Below are 23,696 nucleotides of genomic sequence, written 5' to 3'. Positions count from 1 at the left end.
GAGAGTGCATTGGGAGGGAGGGGGTAGAGAGAGTGCATTGGAGGGGGAGGGGGGGGAGAGAGAGCATTGGGTGGGGGGAGAGAGAGAGCATTGGGTGGGGGGAGAGAGAGAGCATTGGGTGGGGGGAGAGAGAGAGCATTGGGTGGGGAGAGAGAGTGCATTGGAGGGAGGGGAGAGAGAGAGAGAGAGAGTGCATTGGGGGGGGGAGGGGGGGGAGAGAGAGAGAGAGAGAGAGTGCATTGGGGGGGGGGGAAGAGAGAGAGAGCGAGAGTGCATTGGAGGGGGGGGGTGGGGGAGAGAGAGCGAGTGCATTGGGGGGGAGAGAGAGAGTGCATTGCGGGGGGGGGGAGAGAGTGCATTGGGGGGAGTGGGGGGAGAGAGAGTGCATTGGTGGGGGAGGGGGAGAGAGAGTGCATTGGGGGGAGTGGGGGGAGAGAGAGTGCATTGGGGGGAGGGGGGGAAGAGAGAGTGCATTGGGGGAGGGGGGAAGAGAGAGTGCATTGGAGTGGGAGGGGGAGAGAGAGAGAGAGAGAGGGAGTGCATTGGGGGGGAGGGGGAGAGAGTGCATTGGTGGGGGAGGGGGGGAGAGAGTGCATTGGGGGGAGGGGGGAGAGAGAGTGCATTGGGGTGGGAGGGGGAGAGAGAGAGTGCATTGGGATGGGAGAGGGAGAGAGAGAGTGCATTGGGGTGGGAGGGGGAGAGAGAGAGAAAGTGCATTGGTGGGGGAGAGAGAGAGTGCATTGGTGGGAGGGGGGAGAGAGAATGCATTGGGGTGGGAGGGGGAGAGAGAGAGAGTGCATTGGGGTGGGAGAGGGAGGGAGAGAGAGAGAGAGAGAGAGAATTGGTGGGGGAGAGAGAGAGAGAGAGTGCATTGGTGGGGGAGAGAGAGAGTGCATTGCGGGGAGGGGGGAGGGGGGAGAGAGAGTGCATTGGGGTGGGAGGGGGAGAGAGAGGGTGCATTGGGGGGAGGGGGAGAGAGAGAGAGAGAGAGAGAGTGCATTGGGGGGTGGGGGGGAGAGAGAGAGAGAGAGAGTGCATTGGGGGGAGAGAGAGAGAGAGTGCATTGGGGGGAGGGGGAGAGAGAGAGAGTGCATTGGGGGGGGAGGGGGAGAGAGAGAGAGAGAGAGAGAGCATTGGGGGGGGAGGGGGGAGAGAGAGAGTGCATTGGGGGGGGGGAGGGGGGAGAGAGAGAGTGCATTGGGGGGGGAGGGGGGGGAAGAGAGAGAGAGTGCATTGGGGGGGGAGGGGGGAAGAGAGAGAGTGCATTGGGGGGGAGGGGGGAAGAGAGAGAGTGCATTGGGGGGGAGGGGGGGAGAGAGAGTGCATTGGAGGGGGAGGGGGGGGAGAGAGAGAGCATTGGGTGGGGGGAGAGAGAGAGCATTGGGTGGGGGGAGAGAGAGAGCATTGGGTGGGGGGAGAGAGAGAGCATTGGGTGGGGGGGAGAGAGAGAGTGCATTGGGGGGGAGAGAGAGTGCATTGGAGGGAGGGGGGGGGGAGAGAGTGCATTGGGGGGAGGGGGGGAAGAGAGAGTGCAATGGGGGGAGGGGGAGAGAGGAGAGAGAGAGTGCATTGGTGGGGGAGGGGGGGAGAGAGTGCATTGGGGTGGGAGGGGGAGAGAGAGAGAAAGAATGCATTGGGTGGGGGGAGGGGGGGAAGAGAGAGAGAGAGAGAGAGAGAGAGAGAGTGCATGGGGGGGGGGGAGAGAGAGAGAGAGTGCATTGGGTGGGGGGAGGGGGGGAAGAGAGAGAGAGAGTGCATGGGGGGGGGAAGAGAGAGAGAGAGAGAGAGAGTGCATTGGAGGGGGGGATGGGGGATAGAGAGCATTGGGTGGGGGGAGAGAGAGTGCATTGGGGGGGAGAGAGAGAGAGAGTGCATTGGGGGGGGGGGAGAGAGTGCATTGGTGGGGGAGGGGGAGAGAGTGCATTGGGGGGAGGGGGGAAGAGAGAGTGCATTGGGGGGAGGGGGGGAAGAGAGAGTGCATTGGGGTGGGAGGGGGAGAGAGAGGGAGAGAGAGCATTGGGGGGAGGGGGAGAGAGTGCATTGGGAGGGAGGGGGAGAGAGAGACAGAGAGTGCATTGGGGGGAGGGGGGGAGAGAGAGAGTGCATTGGGGTGGGGATGGGGGAGAGAGAGTGCATTGGGGTGGGAGGGGGGGAGAGAGTGCATTGGGGGGAAGGTGGGGGGTGAGAGAGAGTGCGCATTGGGGGTGAGAGAGAGTGCACATTGGGGGGGGTAGAGAGAATGCATGAGGGGGGGGGAGAGAGAGTGCATTGGGGAGGGAGGGGGGGAGAGAGAGAGAGAGTGCAGTGGGGGGGGAGGGGGGGAGAGAGAGTGCATTGGGCGGGGAGGGGGGGGAGAGAGTGCATTGGGGGGGGGGAGAGAGAGAGAGAGAGAGAGAGAGAGTGCAGTGGGGGGGGAGGGGGGGAGAGAGAGAGCATTGGAGGGGGAGGGGGGGAGAGAGAGAGAGAGAGAGAGAGCATTCATTGTGGGGGGGAGGGAGAGAGAGTGTCTCTCTCTCTCTAGCTACCCCCCCCCCGACATTGCGGCTAGCAGCTCTCATTTCTCCGGTAAGATTTACTTCCTCTTTATTAATATTTCAATTGTTAGAGCTTTTCCTTGCAATGTTTGGTGCTTGGTTGTTGAGGTCCTCTCCAGTTCCCTTCTCTCCCTATGGTTTCCCTAATGTCTGCCGAATGTGGGCTGCTTTTTCTTCACTGCCCGCAGGTCTTTCAGAGCTGGCCACATACGCTGACCTAAGTGGATTTAGAGTAAGTTTTTTGGGGGGAAGGGAAAGAAAGAGAGTGAGATTGCTGGGGGCGGGGTTGGGGGGAAGAGAGTAAGATAGCAGGTGGTGGGAGAGAGTGAGATCGCAGGGGGGTGTGGGGAGGGGGAAGGAGAGATCGCTGTCGGGGTAAGACTGGGGGTGGGGGGAGGTTGGGGCGGGTGAGAGAGACTGGGGGGGTGAGACTAAAGGAATAAATAAGGCTTTGTTAGACCATTTATATTATTGCCTAACACTAGAAAATACTACAATCCATTTAAAAATACATGAAACTGGAGAACTATAAAGATCTGTGTAATATCAAATAAACTTATCAGATCTGTGTCCATACCGCCCACTTAAGATCCAATAAAACCTGCTTTTTCAGGACGGTATTAAGATCCGATGGTAAACGGATCTTAATGATGAAACTTCCTATTTGGGCGGTAATATATGGGCGGACAGTATCGAATACCGCCCAGCGGTTTCTAGGCAGTAAATGGGCGATTTGAGAGGAAACTCTAGCCCACAGTAGCTGGTCCTAGGCTTAAGATAGTCAAACTTGGGGAGTTCTACTGCTGTTTTATTATCTACTGTACCATTGCTTTTGTAGTTTATGATGACAGAGCCACGTTGCTGAATTACTGCTGTTTTGCTCTGTCCCTGTTATCCTATGTTATTTCCTGGTACTTGGCTAATATTATGGTGCTCTTTTCTGAGATGGTGAGCTCATGTCTTTCAATTAGTAGACCGTTGACAAGCTTGCAACAAAGTTATCGCAGTTTAAAAAAAAAAATTGGAATAAATTATTAAAATTTGTTATAACGTGTGCTGCAGTGGATTGGAGCACAAACACAGTGATAACGCCCGTTTTCTGGCGTATTGCCACAGTTACGCCCGTTTTTGTAGGCCAGAAATGCAGCAGAAATATTTTGTCAAAGTTTCGGCGATGTATAATTTGAATTTGGCGCTGCGCAGCGTGTCCAGTCACCTCTGGGGGGGGGGGGGTCTGCGCTGAAAACCGAAGCCGCACACCCTCTGCGCATGCGCGGGGGGGAAAAGCAACGGTTTTGACATTCTAATGGACATGAATGCTCAGTACAGCTCGGATTTGGCAATTGGCCATTTTTAAAGAGCCAGTTGTGTGTGTGAGAAGGAGTGCTGTGAGAGCATTGGGAAAATCGCAGCTGGAGCAATACCAGATGCAACGCAGTGCAAGGACCAAGAGTTTCTTACAGGAAGAAGTGGAGGCATTAGTTACTGTGATTGAGAACAGATGACAGGAGCTGGACACCAGCAGTGGTCACACAAAAGTTCCACCCAAAGAAATGAAGAAACGCTGGAACCAAGTTGCAGAAGATTACTGCGCTGTGGTGACCACCACGAGATCTGGAGGCCAGTGTAAAAAGAAATGGCAGGACCTTGGTCAAGTAGTTAGTGTAAGTAATATTTCCATTCATTCAATAGAATTGCAATTGTAAATGTGACCAGCTGTACATGTTCCACCCAGCAGAAAGACACCCTCTCTTTTAAAAAGTTGCATTTTCATCTTTGGCACACAACAAAAGGGATAGAGCTCGAACAGGAAGAGGCCCGACAAATCTGCACCCACTGACACCCTTGGAAGAGAGGGTCGCTGCTTTGATGGGTCCTGCCTGGAAAAAAGCAATCAGTACTGCACAAGCTGGACCCACACTCGAGGGAGAGGGTAAGTCCTGCAAATTCATTGCCGTCCTTCAAATCAGCCTGCAGCCTGGCCTGAGCCTATTCATGCCACTCACTCTGCCTCCACCTCTGCTGCTAACCATTTGACTGTTCTGTTATCTTTTGCAAAACTTAAGGCCAACCCTGACAATGCAGAAGAAGATTCAGACGAGGACGAGCCTGAGGAGGAGAACGTCTTCTAATCTAACCCTCCAGACCAAGAACATGGGGGTGAGCGGGTGGGGTTGGAGCTGGATGAAGCTCCCACTGTTGCACTGACTTTGAAGAGGTGCCGCTTATGGAGGTGACAGTCCCTTCCGTGACTAGTGGTTTGAGTGTTGGTGGGACATTCCATGGTTTCACACCTTCCGAGGTTGCAGGTCCCAATGGTGTGGTGTAACGAGGCACACCCAGGGTCCCACCTTCCGAGGTTGCGGGTCCCAGTTCTGTGGTGCAGTGAGGCACACTCTGCCCCACCATCCCTGGCCGTGGGTCTCCGTGTTGGGGTGCGAGCCACACCCTTGGGGAGTGTCATGTATTCAACCAGCATTGTGACCCATGTATAATCTGACCTAAGTTATACACTGTGAGAACAATGACCACTAGGTGGGAGACACTCCTAACCTGGACCTTCAGGTATAAAAGGGGAAGCTCCACCCACCTTCATCACTTGAGTGCTAAAAAATAAAGGACAGATCACAGACTGACCTCTCAAGCATTGGCCTCGTGTGCATTTATACTGTATAGTAAGGACTTATCAATGGCGACGAGAAACTGGAATTTAAACCACGCGAGCATGGCCACGAGCAGAACAGACGAGAGGTACTGTGTTAAGGAATGGTTGGGACAGAGATTCAACATTGTTAAAGCAGCACACAGCTCCAGGTAGACAAGGGCAGTCGGGCATGCCCCAACATGTAGTCGAACCCAGAGGAGGAGTTCGACAGAGACAATGGCAAGTTGAACGGCGATTCACGCCATTGCAAGGTACAATGCGGCCAGTAATGGGGCCATCAACACCTGTTAATGGCGCACTCAAGGACAGTCACAGGGGCAATCGGGGACGATCGACTGGCAAGGGACATTTTTGTTTCCAACAGCAGCTCATGTTGGAGGCATGGAAGCACACACTCAGCCGGAGCTTGCAGAGATGAGCAAAATACCTGCAGAAATGAACGCTGGGGGAAATCGCTGGAAGCTGAAGTTCAGCGAGTTCATGTGGAGCACGTATACAGTTCATACACCAGGACGCCACCGATAATGATGAAAGTGCTCCTCAATGGCATCCCAGTATCAATGGAGCTAGACACGGGGGCCAGCCAGTCACTGATGGGTATCAAACAGTTTGAAAAGTTGTGGGCGTCCAAGGCCAGGAGGCCAAAATTATCGCTGATTGACGCACAGCTACGGACTTGCACAAAGTAGTGATTCACATAAACCCGGACGCCAGGCCAGTACACCACAAGGCCAGAGCGGTGCCGTACATGATGCGGGAAAAGATAGAAGGCGAATTGGACCGCCTGCTGAGGGAAGGCATCATCTCCCCAGTCGAATTCAGTGACTGGGCGAGCCCGATCGTGCCGGTGCTCAAGGCGGATGGGTCGGTCAGGATATGTGGTGATTACAAGGCCACCATCAATCGGGTGTCACTCCAAGACCAGCACCCGCTAACGAGAGCGGAGGACCTCTTTGCGACGCTATTCGGTGGCAAACTTTTTTCAAAATTGGACCTGACCTCAGCTTTCATGACCAGGAGCTGGCGAGTGAGTCGAAGAAGCTGACCACCATCACGACACACAAGGGGTTGTTTGAGTACAACAGATGTCCGTTTGGGATTCGCTCGGCCGCCACGATCTTCCAACGAAATATGGAAAGCTTCCTCAAGTCGATTCCAGGGACGGTGGTTTTTCAGGACGACATCCTCATCACGGGTGAAAGTCTACGGGCCATAGTCTACTGGACGTCTTGGACAGCGACAATGACCCGTGCTTCACAAGCACTGAATTCCAGGACTTCATGGCAGGCAGTGGAATTAACCATGTCAGAACGGCACCGTTCAAGCCGGCCTCAAACGGCCAGGCAGAACGAGCAGTGCAGATAATCAAACAGGGGATGCTCAGAATCCAAGGGGGTTCCCTACAAAGGCGCTTATCACGCCTCCTGTTGGCCTATAGATCCCGACCACACTCTCTCACAGGGGTTCCACCCACAGAGCTGCTAATGAAAAGGATGCTCAAAACCCGGCTATCCCTTATAGAATCTATCATGAAAGAAATTGTCGAGAGCAGGCGCCAGCCACAATATGACTACCATGACAGGAATGTGAGGGCGCGATGTATTGATGTAAATGATCCTGTTTTTGTCCTCAACTACACTGCAGGGCCCAAATGGCTCGCAGGCACTGTGATTGATTGCCAAAGAGGAAAATAGGATTCTGGTAGTTAAACTTACCAATGGACAAATCTGCCGCAAACACGTGGATCAAACAAAAAGGAGGTTCAGCAACCCCATAGAAGAAGCAGAGGAAGAACACGATGTAGAGTTCACTCCTCCACAGGTGACCACACACCGGAACCAAAGGGAGGAGAGCCAAGTCACTGTGGGCAGTCTGGATAGGTCTGAGGCACCGCAAGCAGCAGACACTCAGGCCAGCGCCCAACAACCGGAGCCCCAACTCAGGCGCTCTACAAGAGAGCATAAACCATCAGAGAGACTCAACCTGTGATCCCAATAAGACTTTGGGGCAGAGGTGATGTCATGTATTCAACCAGCATTGTAACCCATGTATAATCTGACCTAAGTTGTACACGGAGAACAATGATCTCTAGTTGGGAGATACTCCTAACCTGGACCTTCAGGTATTAAAGGGGAAGCTCCAACCACCTTCATCACTTGAGTGCTAAGAAATAAAGGACAGGTCACAGACTGACCTCTCAAGCATGGGCCTCGTGTGCATTTATACTGTATAGTAAGGACGTATCAGGGAGGAGGGGAAGGAGAGCTAGACCACGCTCTCCTGAAGTGCATGGTCTAACGGTTCAGATGATGTCATTGAGTGCGGAGAGCATTGACCTTACCTGATCACTCCTGGACACCATCGGTGGAGTGAGTGATGAGGTAGCGGGATTGTCTGGAGAAGTAACAGCAATGACACAAGAAATGGGAACGATATCCGGAACCATCATTGAGGGAATAGTGGCCATGAGGGAGGGAATGTCAGAGGTAGTGCAAACCAGGTCACTGACCATGAGGGAGGGAATGTTGCAGGTCGTTGAGACACTGTCGGGGTGCATGAGGGACGGCATGTCAGAGTTAGCTGCTGCAATAAGGGAACACGTCCAGACCCCGCGCCCATTGACAGAATCAACTGTCACTCCCACTCCAATCCCCGCACCAGTCTCTGAAGATGCTAAAGCTGGGCCCTCCAACTTGCCGCCTGACTCCAATGCCCCCCACCCTCAAGAGGTGCGCAGTATCCGAGATGTTAAAAAGAATAAGCTTGGTATCAAGCCCTGAAACACTGCGCCACCACCAGCGGGCAGGGGTGGAGTGTCCATGACCAAGTGCAGCGGGTGGTCTTAGAATAAGGGGGATGAGAGATGGGTGCAGCATTTCAGGGCTTGTTATTATTGTTACTGTTGTAACTGTTCACAAATTTAAAGTTTTTTGTAAGTTATGTAAATTTATAAGTGATCGTAAAGTGATATTTAAAGTAAAGTTTGATACAAGAATCATATTATTTAAGTTAAGTACATTGTAAACTTTTGAGTAAAATATATTTTACATTAAAACTGAATCATGTTCCATTAACACAACACAACATTATGGAACAGCTCCAAACAGTAAACGTGTCCATGTGGAATAGTTGTCACTGAGTCCTCCGGCATCATTTAAGCGTTCACGGATGAGCTGCTGGTGCAAAGCTTGAGCAATCGTTAAAGGAGCACAATGGCCCGCTCTTCTCTGCCGTCATGCACCGGCGTCAGGCACTTGCATGGCTTCCTCTTCCTTGTCCTCCTCCTCCTCCTCCTCCTGCTCGTCGTCTGCATCTTCCACATCATTATCATCAGCCGCAGGTGGGTCTTCCACTACTAGGTGTTGCTGCCTCATGGTGGCTAAGTTATTGCAGCACACAACAGTGAACTGACCGACAATCTCAGGGAAGTACAGCAAGTAGCCTCCGCAATGGTCCAGGCATCGGAAACGCTGTTTCAAAATGCCAATGGTCCTCCCGATGATGCTGCGTGTCGCAATGTGCAACAATTTGTATTGACGGTCAGCTTCCGTCCGGGTTACGCGTAGTTTCGTCATGAGCCAGGTGGCGAGGCCGTACCCTTTGTCTCCCAGTAGCCAGCTCTGCCCTTCTGGCTGCTGCTGAAACATGGCAGATATAACACTGTCGCATGGGATGAACGCGTCATGGGTGCTGCCAGGGTATCTTGCATCGACTGACATGATATGCATGTTGTCACACACGAGCTGCAAGTTAATTGAGTGGAAGCCTTTTTTATTCCTGTACATTTCGGAATCCTTAAGGTGCTCACAAGGCGATGTGGGTACAATCAATGCAGCCCTGTACCTTTGGGAAGCCAGCAATCCTTGAGAAGCCCACAGCCCTGTCATGGATTGCTTGGGCAGTCATGGGGAACTTTATGAAGTCATTCCTACGCACGTACAGGGCGAATGGAGACATGTGTTGCATGTTGAGAGATAGTGCACACATCCCCAGTTGTAGCTTGAAACGAGCTGGAGGCATACAATGAAAGTGCAGCTGTAACCTTCACTTCAACTGACTAAGCAGTCCTCCTGATGCTTCTAGGTTGCAGGTCTGCTTTGACCAACTCACAGATCTCACTTACAACTTTGCGGAAACACAGCCTTCTGACACAGTCTGCATCACAGGTGGAGGTACAAGCACCTGTCTCGATATACCCGAGGTGTATAAGGCTTCCTGCCCAGCACTCTATGGGCTCTGATGTTCTTGATGCGATGAAGTCAAATCAGTTGTCTCCTACGTAGTACCATGATGCAAGGTATGGATGGCATTGTCAGTATTGCCCCATACTTAAATTTAACCTTTGAAAGAAGCTCAAAACGGCAAGAAAGCAGGCAGCACAGGTTCACTGTTGTATCTCTCCAGGTCTGTATGGATGGACCACACCCAAAGGTTTTGTGACTTCACTTTCTTTCTCCCCCCCCCCCCCCCCCCCCACCCCCTCCTTGAGTCTTGTGATTTCTCTCTCTCCCTCCCCAGGCTCCAAGCCTTCTGATCGGTCTCTCTCACTCTTTTTTTTTCTCTCTCTCTCCTTTTTCTCTTTCTCCTTTTTTTTTTTCTCCTCCTCCTCTTTCTCCTCCTCCTCGCCTTCCGATTGGCATCTCTCTCTCTCTCTCTCTCTCTCTCTCTCTCTCTCTCTCTCTCTCTCTCTCTCTCTCTCTCTCTCTCTCTCTCTCTCATTCCCCAATGGCTGTGGAGACAGACTTACTGAGGGAATGATCAGCCATGATATTATTGAATGGCGGTGCAGGCTCGAAGGGCCAAATGGCCTACTCCTGCATCTATTTTCTATGTTTCTATATAAGATTCTGAGGAGGCTTGACAGGGTAGATGCAGAGAGAATGTTTCCCCTCGGGGAATCTAGAACTAGAGGGCATAGTTTCAGAATTAGGGGTCACCCATTTAAAACAGAAATGAGGAAGAATTTCTTCTGAGGATCGTGAATCTTTGGCATTCTCTACCCCAGACTGCTGTGGAGGCTGGGTCATTGAATATATTTAAGGTGGAGATAGACAGATTTCTGAACGATAAGGGAGTCCAGGGTTATGGGGAGAGGGCAGGGAAGTGGAGCTGAGGCCAAGATCAGATCAGCCTTGATCTTGTTGAATTGAGAATGTGGGAAAATGTATAGAGACATTGAAGTTGAGAATGTGGGAAAATGTATCGAGACAGTGAAATTGAACAAAGGATTCATGGAAGAATAGCATTAAGACTGTCAAACTGCAAATGTTACAACATTGGCACAAATAACAGACTGGCTCAAGGTCTTACTAAGTCACACCAGTAAACTTGAAACATTAACAAGGGTAAGAAAGGTTCTTTGTGTAAAAACAGTTGAACAATTGCTGCTACACATAACTACAGACCCATACCTAATTGGCCCAGGAAGGCCAGATGTCAGCTCATTAGTGGACAAAGGGAAGGAGGGATCATAAGGGGACAGGGTGAACTGAATGTCACTCAAATTGTATCATGTACTGAAAGTGTATAACCGTTGCGCCCTTACATTGTAACAGGACTTGTCCGTAGGGAGTGGGTGCACTCTAGAGGGAGAGCATTCCTTCTTTCTGATAAGTCCCGGCCGGTGAAACAATTAATAAAGTCTGCTTTGTTATAAGCGGCAACGGTGTTCGACTCAGTGAATTCGCTGAACCAGATTGAGGGAAAAGAATCTGTATTTACAGAATGGCCAAATGGCCTACTCCTGCTCTTATTTCTTATGTTCCTAGCAGTTACTCATGCACTACAAATGTTCATGTAATTACTGTGGATGTGACGTCACACTATTGAAACCCCCCGGTGACTGGTCACACTTGATTCCACTCCATAGTATCTAAGATTAGTCCATCTTCCTCCGGTGACTGTGACCAGTCCCTCCCTCACCCGCTGCGGTTGCCGTGCTCTCGGGCACTTCCGGCACCGATAATTGAGCAACACGAGATCAGCTGCAAATTCAAACAACCACTGGCACATGCGCAGAAGACCGCAAAGTGACCGCTTAGGGGTACGCTTACTGCCAAGGGGTACGCTTTGGGGATGAGTTTTGTGAACCGGGAACATTGTTTGCCTGGGGACACAATACTTCATTTGGGGTCTGTCTCTGGAAAATGGGAACATGTGGTCATACAAATGTCTCAATACTATTTGTACAAGTATTTATATAGTGCCCATTGATTTTTTTTTTAAAAATTCCTGTTCTGATTGGTCAGTTGGGGGTGACAGTGAAGAGAAGAGGGGAAGTAAGTAAATTCTACAAATTTTCACTTGTTATTGGTGTGGGCATGGGATCTAAATCTGGTGTTGGGCAAGCTTATGTACCCCTCCTTTAAATTATTCAAATGTTGTGAAATAAAATATTTTCATACTAAACTGCCATCTTAAATGCATAGATCACCAGTGCAAATGAGGTTTTACCCAAGTATTATATAACCCTACCATTGTGGTCCTAGTTTTGTACTGAATAGTTCGGGCAATTCTGTCACGATGGACATGGTCAGGACTGAAAACTTGTATCTCAAATACCTCCCAGCTGACCACATACATAAATCTCACTACAGGTGGCTTTGTTCAACAAAAAGCAACCTTATAACAGAACTGTGTATGTACACAACAGCAATATATCCCAAAAATATATAAGCCTTTTCTGCCAAGCAAGTAGCTACAAATAATTGGTGGGTAAGGTTCATCTCCTGCTAAGGTTTCATATGCTGCTGAGGGTTCAGACTGCCTCCTGCATTTGGTTTATGTTCCCTTTTAATACACAACTATGTCCTATATATCTTGCAGTGCCACCTCATTATTAAATTTGCTCCCTCTAAGTAAGTTGGGTTTATTTTCCACTTCCATAGCACTTGGCTTATCTAAGAGCAATCTGTTCCCTTTCAAGAGGAAATTAAGAAGGAAGAAGCCCCATTATTCTGCAACAGTCGGAACAGTATTCTGGAAGAAGTGACCTGAAGTGCCCTCATCAAGAGACAAACCTTTATTGTGAACTTGAATGACATGTCCATGTTTATACACATATCTAGTGTAAGCAGCCATATTTTAAGGGCCCAAGTTTCGGGTGGAGTTGCTCCAATTTTTTTGGAGCAACTAGTTTAGTTTGGAGTATCTTAGAAATCGCAATTCTCGGCATTTAGTTTGCTCCAGTTCTAGTGAGTGAGTTTAGTTTCGTTTTAGTTCAGTTTTTTTTTTCAAAAGGGGATGTGTCCAGCCACTCGGGCCTGTTTTGCAAGTTTGAACTGCGAAAAGTTAGTCGAAACTAATATAGAACGGAGTAAGTGTCCACTATTGTAAGCTCTGAAACACCTTATCTAGCGTTAAGTTCAGTGGTAGAGAATTCCACAGGTTCGCCACTCTCCTCATCTTGGTCCTAAATGGCTTACCCCTTATCCTTAGACTGTGACCCCTGGTTCTGGACTTCCCCCAACATTGGGAACAATGTTCCTGCATCTAACCTGTCTAAACCCGTCAGAATTTTAAACGTTTCTATGAGATCCCCTCTCATTCTTCTGAACTCCAGTGAATACAAACCCAGTTGATCCAGTCTTTCTTGATATGTCACTCCCGCCATCCCGGGAATCAGTCTGGTGAACCTTCGCTGCACACCCTCAATAGCGAGAATGTCCTTCCTCAAGTTAGGAGACCAAAACTGTACACACTACTCCAGGTGTGGCCTCACCAAGGCCCTGTAAACTGTAGTAATACCTCCCTGCCCCTGTATTCAAATCCCCTCGCTATGAAGGCCAACATGCCATTTGCTTTCTTAACCGCCTGCTGTATCTGCATGCCAACCTTCAATGACTGATGTACCATGACACCCAGGTCTTGTTGCACCTCCCCTTTTCCAGATCTGTCACCATTCAGATAATAGTCTGTCTCTCTATTTTTTACAACCAAAGTGGACAACCTCACATTTATCCACATTATACTTCATCTGCCATGCATTTGCCCACTCACCTAACCTATCCAAGTCACTCTGCAGCCTCATAGCATCCTCCTCGCTGCTCACACTGCCACCCAACTTAGTGTCATCCGCAAATTTGGAGATACTACATTTAATCCCCTCGTCTAAATCATTAATGTACAATATAAACAGCTGGGGCCCCAGCACAGAACCTTGCGGTACCCCACTTGTCACTGCCTGCCATTCTGAAAAGTACCCATTTACTCCTACTCTTTGCTTCCTGTCTGCCAACCAGTTCTCAATCCATGTCAGCACACTACCCCCAATCCCATGTGCTTTAACTTTGCACATTAATCTCTTGTGTGGGACCTTGTCGAAAGCCTTCTGAAAGTCCAAATATACCACATCAACTGGTTCTCCCTTGTCCACTCTATGGGAAACATCCTCAAAAAATTCCAGAAGATTTGTCAAGGATGATTTCCCTTTCACAAATCCATGCTGTCTTGGACCTATCATGTCACCTCTTTCCAAATGCGCTGCTATGACATTCTTAATAATTGATTCCATCATTTTACCCACGACCGATGTCAGGCTGACCGGTCTATAATTCCCTGTTTTTCTCCCTCCTTTTTTAAAAAGTGGGGTTACATTGGCTACCCTCCACTCCATAGGAACTGATCCAGAGTCTATGGAATGTTGGAAAATGATCACCAATGCGTCCACTATTTCCAAGGCCACCTCCATAATTACTCTGGGATGCAGACCATCAGGCCCTGGGGATTTATCGGCCTTCAATCCCATCAATTTCCCCAACACAATTTCCTGACTAATAAGGATTTCCCTCAGTTCCTCCTTCTTACTAGACCCTCTGACCCCTTTTATATTCGGAGGGTTGTTTGTGTCCTCCTTAGTGAATACCGAATCAAAGTACTTGTTCAATTGGTCTGCCATTTCTTTGTTCCCAGTTATGACTTCTCCTGATTCTGACTGCAGGGGATCTACATTTGTCTTTACTAACCTTTTCCTCTTTACATATCTATAGAAGCTTTTGCAGTCCATTTTAATGTTCCCTGCAAACTTCCCCTCGTACTCTATTTTCCATGCCCTAATCAAACCCTTTGTCCTCCTCTGCTGAGTTCTAAATTTCTCCCAGTCCCTTGGTTCGCTGCTATTTCTGGCCAATTTGTATGCCACTTCCTTGGCTTTAATACTATCCCTGATTTCCCTTGATAGCCACGGTTGAGCCACCTTCCCTTTTTTATTTTTACGCCAGACAGGGATGTACAATTGTTGTAGTTCATCCATGCGGTCTCTAAATGTCTGCCATTGCCCATCCACTGTCAACCCCTTAAGTATCATTCGGCAAGCTATCCTAGCCAATTCACGCCTCATACCTTCAAAGTTACCCTTCTTTAAGTTCTGGACCATGGTCTCTGAATTAACTGTTTCATTCTCCATCCTAATGCAGAATTCCACCATATTATGGTCACTATTCCCCAAGGGGCCTCGCACAATGAGATTGCTAATTAATCCTCTCTCATTACACAACACCCAGTCTAAGATGGCCTCCCCCCCCCCCCCCACCTAGTTGGTTCCTCGACTTATTGGTCTAGAAAACCATCCCTTATGCACTCCACCTCGGGAGGACGAGGAAGAGGAGCCTGGCGAGGAACCCATTGCGGTGAGACCACAACCACAGGAGAGGCAGCATGGAGATGTGGCCGCAGCAAGTGCCTTGCATCGGCAGCTCATCATTGACTGGTTTGCTTGAATGGGGAAGGTGGGGTTGCAATGTTGACTTGCTATTCTATGCCACCCTGCTGGCTAATCTACACACAATTCTGCAATGAGACAAAAGACAGCCATGGCAAAAGTCAAACAAACATTTCTATAGACATCAATAATTAAAATGTCCCCCCCCCCCCCCCCCCCAAAACTATAAAGTAAATAGACACAAACCTGCTTCCTGAAGCAAGACAAATCAAGATAAATCAATTGTTATCATACAGCTATGTTCAATTTTTACAATGCTACATACAGCCATGAGCACCAGCTTGTGCCAGGCCTTAATGACTCTTATCCAAATTCCCTTCAACCCCTCCCATGCCTGCTGCTGCTCCTCAATGAGGCCTTAGTGTGTATAGCAAGACTGCTAGAGTGCTGTTGTGTTGGGGGGGTCAGACAATGCAGATGGCGTCTAAGGACGCCTTGTACCAGCTCTTGGCCTAGAAGGCCCGCTATGGACTGCTGCACCTCATCATCGGCGGGAGCAGTCACTGGTGGCTGGGGTGTCAACCGTGTATGGTGCATGGTTGGCAAGTCAGTGGTGGGATCCAGAATGCTGTCATCCCGAGGAAGGACAGCCCTTCCATTTCCTGGGAGTGACTCTCCGGGGCTGGGCCTCAGCATCCGGAGCATAATGTGTCTCCACAACTTGCTGGTCTGCCTCGGCACCATCCCTTCCCTGTTTGACAGAGAGGAATGAAGAGAGTATGGTAGCAGACATCGACTGAGTCACTTGACCAAGCTGAAGCAAAGCTTGTGCATGCGATGTGACCGAGTCTACGACGTGATCAAGGGCATGCGCCCCACACTCTGGAACTTTACTGTTGCTGCTCGAGGCCACCAGCCTCTGTGTGGGTAATGATGGCCCCGCTGGACTCCCAAGTCTGTGACACTGCCTCTGCAACAGTCGCCGTAAGCTTGTCGATGCTTTCTGGGATCCGCCCAATGCATCCATAAGTTCACGGTACATTCTTGTGGTTTCCGTGGACATTTCCATTAAGTCCAGTTCCATGTCTGCCTGTAGTTGAGCAAACTGACTTTGCTGACTTGACCTCCAGAGAGCTGGCCTGTGAGAAGCCCCTCTCGCACTGCACTGCTGTACGTGACTGGGGTCAGGAGCCTCTAACTCCTCAAACCGCTGGAAATCCGCCTCATTCCCAGATGTAGTGAGGTCAGTGGAGGCAACTGGTGGGCTCTTCGGCTCCGGCAGAACACTCTTTTCCTCTCCCTCATCATCTTCCCCCATGGCCAGATGTAGAGGGCTCCCTCGAAGGATGCTGCGCTTGTGACTGGTCATCTGCAAGCAGAAAACAACAGACGTGTGGTTAGCAGCAGGGGAGGGGGCAGGGTGACATGAGGAAGGTGGCATTGCACATGTTCATGTGAAGGCCCTACGCCACTTCATTATATATTTCAATGCAGTCTCTTCAGTCGCTCTAGCCATTTACACACGTTCACTACCCGAAGGGGGCTCCGCATCACCCCCGGTAACAGTCCGAGCTGGTATACCTATGAGTGTCGACACCCGTTCCTCGACAAGAGTGAGTGGCAATAATTGGGGCAGCCCTCCTCCTGTTGTGGGAGTGCTTCGACTCCATAGAGAAAAATAGGAAAGGATCAGAAAGGCTTAATCCGTTTGGATTTTGCATGTGCTTCATGAGGAATTATTAGGTTAAAGGGAGGTTACATGGGCATTGTAGGTGATGTTTCTGAAAGGCTTGATAGCAATGGGAGTGTATTCTGATGAAGGATGTAAATGAGTGGGTTTATGTGCATTGCTCATTAGAAGACAATGAGTCCAGAAGTAAGCCTTCATCTTTCTTTTGCATTGTGATAGCCACCCCACCTGTTGAGCGGGACCATATGCATTAAAAACTTCACAGTATGTGAGATTCAAGTTAAATGTAATGGAGGTATACATAATTGCAAATGCTACTCACCCTGATGCATCTGGTAAGGTCGTTGAACTTTTTACGACACTGTGTGGCTGTTCTGGCCACAGTGTCTGCAGCAGACACCTCCTGAGCAAAGTCTCTCCACAGTCTCTCTAAAAACAGATGGGAATGGTCTGCCTCCCCCAGCAAGATGGAGTAAGGACCATCTCCTCTCCATTGTGTTCACTAAGGCCTCACTCAGCTCATTGGTGAAGCGCCTGGCACACTGACTTCCCTCCTGCTCCTCCAGCTCTGCTGAAGTGGGGCGGTTTATATGCGCATGCATGTAGGAAGCTGCCACGTCCTGCATTAGCCTTTGCGAGTGGGGGAAAAAAAAATGTGCAATGCGCAAAATGGTCATCTCCTTTAATGGACGCACAAAGCCCGTTGTGCAACACCTGACTTAACGCCGATGCTCCTCCAAAAGTTCTTTTTCGTCGAAACTGGTCGAAGGTGCAAACTATTTTCAGCTGCAAACTTTAATGCCCAAAATCCAGCCCCAAGTGCTTTGTATCATCAGCTTGAGATACATGCAAATTACTGGGAACATGTGTCTGTCTCCCAAGGTGCCAAGTATGCACCAATGTGTCCTTTGAAAAGGATAAGCTTGGGTGCTCCTATCTTGTAGTAATTATTCTCTGAGAAAATGTATTGACTCAAAGGCAAACAATTGATTTCCCTCGTGCATAATGTAACAATAATGCAGAGAATGCCTGGGGAGGCTTGAAGAACTTTCCAGTTGATCATTGGCTACTTCAGAAAACATTCAGTGGCCATTGTTGCTTGTTGATGGATGTAGAAATATGCTCATTTGAGTTTGTTTACCTGTAGCAGAGAACATTCTGTTCAAAAATTAAAGGGAGTGTATTTCCCTATTTTTACTTCATTTCCCTCCTACCCTTTTTAACTTGGAGTAAGTGCCTTGGCTCTTCACTTGAGTTTCTCAATTTGAAGAATAAAACCATAAGTGTCACTCTCACCCAAGTCAGAAAGGTATGGTTTGAAGGCCCGCTTTAGGAATTCAGCACATAATCAAACTGACATTTCGGTGAAGAAGAGCTGTCTTTCAGATGATAAACTGAGCCCCTAGTTGCCTGCTCAGGTGAATGTAAAAGATCCCATGGCACTATTCGAAGAAGAGCAGGGATGTTCTCTTGGCCAGCATTTATCTCTCAACCAACCTCACCAGAAAACAGATTATCTGGTCATTTATCTCTGCCATTTGTTATGTGCAAATTATCTGCCGTATTTACCTGCATAGCAACAGTGATGACACTTCTGAAGTAATTCAGTGGCTTGTTGAGCACTTTAGACATCCTGGGGACATGAAAGGTGCTGTATAAATGCGAGTTAATTTTCTTTTGTTTTCCTTCCTCCCTCACCCTCTCAGTTCAACATTGTTTTGAAATTATAGTGAACTTGAACCTTTTGCACTGTGCTTCTGCTCTTTTTTTTTTACTGAGTATAAAGAGAAGACCATCTAATTTTTCTCATTGCAGAGGCAAAAATACACTCCTTGAGACAAACTGTCTCCTGGATCATAGGCTGTACCTGGAAAAAACTTCAGAGTCCATTCATTGTTGGAATAGTAGCAATATTGTTGAGTTCGTGGTTCATCAGAACATCTTACACATGGGTAGGATATTTTCTAAAATGGTAAGTGTACTAATTTTATCTACTGTCACTACATATGTGCAACTATTGTGTTGTTTGAGGTAAATCTCTCTCTCTCGCTCTCGCTCTCGCTCTCTCTCTCTCTCTCTCTCTCTCTCTCTCTCTCTCTCATCTCTATCTTTCTTTACTCTCTTCCTCCCTTCCAGGTGAGGTTAGCTAGCCGTCCCCTTTTCAGTACCACTCATCTAGACTACCCAGGTAACCCTCTACTGTTAGCTCCTCAAAGTCATTGATGTGTAGCTAGCTGCTGCTCTGCATGCCTCTGTTCTCAAAACTAACAGCCCTGTTTAAAATCATACCGACCTCGGTTACAATGGCAGGTGGCAACAGCGGAAAAAAACAACACAAAAGTTTTTATCACCAACAGTAGCTTGAGGAAGTTTTTCTCTTTAAATCTATTTTGGATTTTGGAATTCTCTATTTGTAGAGCTTTATTTGTATTTGCAATGCATTATACCTTCGTGGAGAGGCCAGAAAGACCTTTTAGTTCTTGATCCAGCCCCAATAGTAGGGTGGTTCCCTTCACTCAGGGTATGCCTGGCTTCCATGAAATAGCAGAGATTAAAAACTTGCCATGCAAGGAATTGTGAGCTTGATTCCATGTTCATCCACTTGGGAGCTCATGGGTGTCTTGCCATTGCACTGTAAGTTTGAATTGTTCTGAAATAATGGTGAAGATTTTGAGTTTTGTATGCACTTTTTTTGAAGAATAAACCACCTACTAGAGCTTGATTTTTCTTTTCTCATTTTACCATTACAGGCCATTTAGTATAAGAAACAAAAGTAAGACATGATTTTTTTTTTCTGAATTGTTTATTTTTAAAAATTTTACTTATTCCATAGATTAAGCAGTGGAATAATACTTTTGTGCCTTGTTTTGGTTCAGAAAACATTGCTGTTGGCCCATTAACGGACCTTTTTGAATATGGAAACATCGAATGGAAGGGAGATACCAAGCAAGCTGAAAAGATGAGAAGGGTAACGATATTACATATTATGACTATTGAACACCCATTCTATAATACTGTCTTTTGGAACAATACAGTAAGTTTGTTTAGAATGTAATCACCTAATGTAAATGGATAGTTATGACATAATTTGCAACCGAGAGGTTCCTGTACTGTTCTCCACTCCATAGTTACAATGTCATATGTAGCAATTAATTCTCTGTTCTATTATCCAAATTATATACTATTTAGTTTTCCTCATCCACCCAGCACTTCCTCTAGAATCTAGATAGCTCAACTGAGATTGAGGGCTCATTTTGCAGAGTGGATTAACACCAACAAGGAACATTGTACTATCCTGTACATAATACTTGCTTGCGTAGTTGCTTAAACCTTTTCAGTCCTTGTCAAGGAAAACATGGAGTGAACAGTCAATTCCTGCGAAAATGTTCATGTTAAAGGGGTTGGTGGGAAATAGTTGAGGACTTAAATCACTTTTCCCCTGAAGGTGAGATATTGCTGATGGTGACTTGGTTGAAATATGAAGATATCATTGTAATGAACTGGTTGATGTATTGGCTACTGCTGAGGCTCTAATATTTTATAACAATAGTTCACCACTGAGATTTTGTTAAAAAGGAAATGAAACATTTTATTTACAACTACCAAGATCCAAGTCTGCACTAGACACACTTTATTAAAAAAAAACTATAGGAACAGGAATAGGCCATTAGCCCCTCGAGCCTGTTCCGCCATTCAGTGACATCATGACTGATCTGCGACCTGACTCCATATAACCGCCTTCATCCATATCCCTTCATACTTTTAGTTTACAAAAAGTTATCCAGCTCTGATTGAAAATTAACAATTAATCTAGTATCAATTGCTGTTTGTGGAAGAGAGATCCAAACTTCTACCACTTTTTGTGTGTAAAAGAGTTTCCTAATTTCACTCCTGAAAGGTTTGGCTCTAATTTTTAGACATTGCTCCCTAGTCCTAGAATCTCCAACCAGCGGAAATACTTTCTCTCTATCTACCCTATTTGTTCCCCTTAATATCTTGTAAACTTCGATCAGCTCACCCCTTAACCTTCTAAATTCTAGGGAATATAACCCTAATTTGTGTAATCTCTCGTAACTTAACCCTTGAAGTGTGGGTATCATTCTGGTAAACCTATGCTGCAGTCCTTCCAAAGTCAATATATCCTTCCTATGGTATGGTGCCCAGAACTGCTTACAGCACTCCAGGGTTTTATAATTCCAAGTTGCAGCATAACTTCTACCCTCTTGTATTCTAGTTCTCTAGAAATAAAAGCCAGCATTCCATTAGCCTTTTTGATTATTTTCTGTGTCTGTTAATGACATTTTAATGATCTATATACCTCACCCCCAAGTCTCTTTGGATCTCCACTGTTTTTAGCTGTTCACCATTTAAAACCTGATTTTAAACAGAAAAGCCTGTTCAACAAACAGGTTTTAGTATATTTAAAAGGTATATGTGTTATATTTTTGGGTCTACTCTAATATCTAGAGTATTTTATCTCCATCTTGGATTGCTCTTATGAGTGAATCCCTACTCTTCATACCTTCAAGAGTGTCTATCCTAGCCTTGAGATCTAGGTGAGCTTTCAGTAAAGTGTGTGAAATAAACAGCAAATCCAGTTTGGAATTATTTTTAGCTACTGAATTTGGCCATTTAAAAACTCATTGCTCTCGCATCAGAATTAGTTTTAAGTTTAAAATATCAAGCCTACTATATTTCACAAAGACTAAACAAGTACATAATTAACAGTGATACTACATATTTACAATAAATGTTTTTTAACCTAACTACTGGAGTAAACAAAATAATATTTCAACGCTTAAGAACCAAATCCTTTGTAAATATGAAATAGTGTTACTTTTCCGACAATTTCTTGCTACAATGGGAGCCTAATGTAAACTGTTCCTTAGAAATTCAAGACGATTTTTCTGTCTTTTATGAGTTACAAATGTAATGGTTCCTTCTCCCAAGATTTTTTTAATAAACTCTTTGGTTTAGACAGAACAGCCGTTTTTTAATGTCCTGGCAAGAATTTTTGGGACTTCCTAGATTTTCAATACCTGACCATTCAAATTTGAAAAGGAAAGGCAATGCAGCACCTTCACGGCTAATAGAAACTGCCTCTATAAACTTGTCATGCTGCAATTATACCCTCTTGCCAACAGAGGTGCTGCATAACACTGCTGGCTGAAGGATATAATTACAGCGTGACAAGTTTACATAGATGGTTTCCATTATAAATATGGACAAAGCATTTTATAATGAGACGTTGATAGGAAGCACAAGCAGACGTAAGTTAGACATATAGGGCTCAATTTTCCCCAGTTATCTCTGCCATATTTTTGTCATGCATCATTTTTTCTTGAAGTAAATAAAAATCTCCAAGTTTCCTCAAAATTTCTGCGCCAGCATAATTCAGTTAGGTACAATTTATTTTTTAAGGTTACGATTTATTTGTGTCATAGGGGGCGTAATCTGATGTCTGCGCTAGTTTTTCACATTTAAGCAAGTTTAGCCAACTTACATTTTTCCTAGGACGGTGTATGTGACCACTCCCAAAGAAACCTTCTGGGCACTTAAGAAAAAGCAGCGCACATTGCAAAATCGGTACAGAATGACGTCATTGTTTTTAGGCAATGTTTTGGAGGGAATCAAGAAGACAAATAATATGCATCATAAATCTTAATTGTTTCAAAGTCAAAAGGGAGAAAATGAAAGTCCAATGCAATTCTTCAATTTTTTTTTCAAAGTACCACCCCACCATCGAATGTCTCCTCACCGGGCTCAAGGGTCAGAGCGTCGGACGGCAGAATCGCTCCCTCTCCTGGACACGGGCTCGGCTTCAAAAGAAGCCTGGGGGTTGGGGGTGATGGGGCGGAAGCCGAATGGAACTGCCAGCCACTTATACAAAAGCAAAATACTGTGGATGCTGGAATCTGGAATAAAAACAGAAAATGCTGGAAACCTCAGCAGGTCACACAGCATCTGTGGAGAGGAAGCAGAGTTAACATTTCAGGTTGGTTCTGACAAAGGTTCATCGACCCGAAACGTTAACTCTGCTTCCTCTCCACAGATGCTGCCTGACCTGCTGAGGTTTCCAGCATTTTCTGTTTTTATGCCAGCCACTTAAATAAGGGATGAGAACCCTTAGGCTACACAGCAGCTTCAAAAGAAGCCCGGGCGGGTGGGGGAGGGTTGGAGTGGAAGCTGAGCCCCTGTGTCCGGGCGAGGGAGCGATTCTGCCGGTCGACACTCTGACCCTCGAGCCCGGTGAGGAGACGTTCAGTGGTGGGGTGGTACTTTAAAAATGTAAATAAATTAATTAATTAGTTTGAAAAGATTAAAGAATGCATTAGATTTTGTTGCCCCAAATGCCTTCATTGAATGCCCAGCTTCCTGTTCTAAGCAAGCCTATTGAACATGTGCAGATCAAGGTGTGGTCCATACTAGGGCATGCACCTTGGAGAGAGAGAGAGAGAGGAAAGAAGGCGTGAGTGCATTGTCCTTTTGTTTTGAGCTTGGTGCAAAGCTACAATTAAATTATGGGGGCAATATTGACAATGCTATACCTCGTGCAAGCCTTCTGCATGATGATGGTGCTGCGGAGAAGACGATTGATAAGGCATCATCACCTGAGGAACCTCCGAGCACGTAGGATGATGGGCAGAAGGCCTTATCCTCATTGGGTATTTCGAGACAGGTGTTCACCTGAGTGATAGAAACATAGAAAATAGGTGCAGGAGTAGGCCATTCGGCCCTTCGAGCCTGCACCACCATTCAATGAGATCATGGCTGATCATTCCTTCAGTACCCCTTTCCTGCTTTCTCTCCATACCCATTGATCCCTTTAACCGTAAGGGCCATATCTAACTCCCTCTTGAATATATCCAATGAACTGGCATCAACAACTCTCTGCGGCAAGGAATTCCACAGGTTAACAACTCTGAGTGAAGAATTCTCTCCTCATCTCAGTCCTAAATGGCCGACCCCTTATCCTAAGACTATGTCCCCGGTTCTGGACTTCAACATCGGGAACATTCTACCCGCATCTAACCTGTCCAGTCCCGTCAGAATCTTATACGTTTCTATGAGATCCCCTCTCATCCTTCTAAACTCCAGTGAATAAAGGCCCAGTTGATCCAGTGTCTCCTCATATGACAGTCCAGACAT

General features: G+C 47.1%; 1 protein-coding gene across 2 annotated transcripts in view; it reads left to right on the top strand.

Moving 5' to 3' along the window:
* LOC139264384 (inactive ubiquitin thioesterase OTULINL-like) overlaps positions 1 to 23,696 on the top strand; it is a 155,989-nt gene that overhangs the window by 12,865 nt on the left and 119,428 nt on the right. For both annotated transcript variants that reach the window (XR_011593337.1, XM_070880751.1), the window contains exons 2-4: positions 18,363 to 18,519; positions 19,298 to 19,320; positions 19,424 to 19,515. Coding sequence is in view for 1 of the 2 variants with exons in the window: in XM_070880751.1 (XP_070736852.1) it covers positions 18,363 to 18,519; positions 19,298 to 19,320; positions 19,424 to 19,515 (272 nt within the window). In the remaining variant the exon portion in view is untranslated. The remainder of the gene's footprint in view (positions 1 to 18,362; positions 18,520 to 19,297; positions 19,321 to 19,423; positions 19,516 to 23,696) is intronic.

The sequence above is a fragment of the Pristiophorus japonicus genome, chromosome 5 (genome assembly GCF_044704955.1).
Source record: "Pristiophorus japonicus isolate sPriJap1 chromosome 5, sPriJap1.hap1, whole genome shotgun sequence".
NCBI classification, from domain to species: Eukaryota; Metazoa; Chordata; class Chondrichthyes; family Pristiophoridae; genus Pristiophorus; species Pristiophorus japonicus.
The sequence above is the reverse complement of the archived record's forward strand: the minus strand, read 5'-3'. Positions and strand labels throughout refer to the sequence as shown.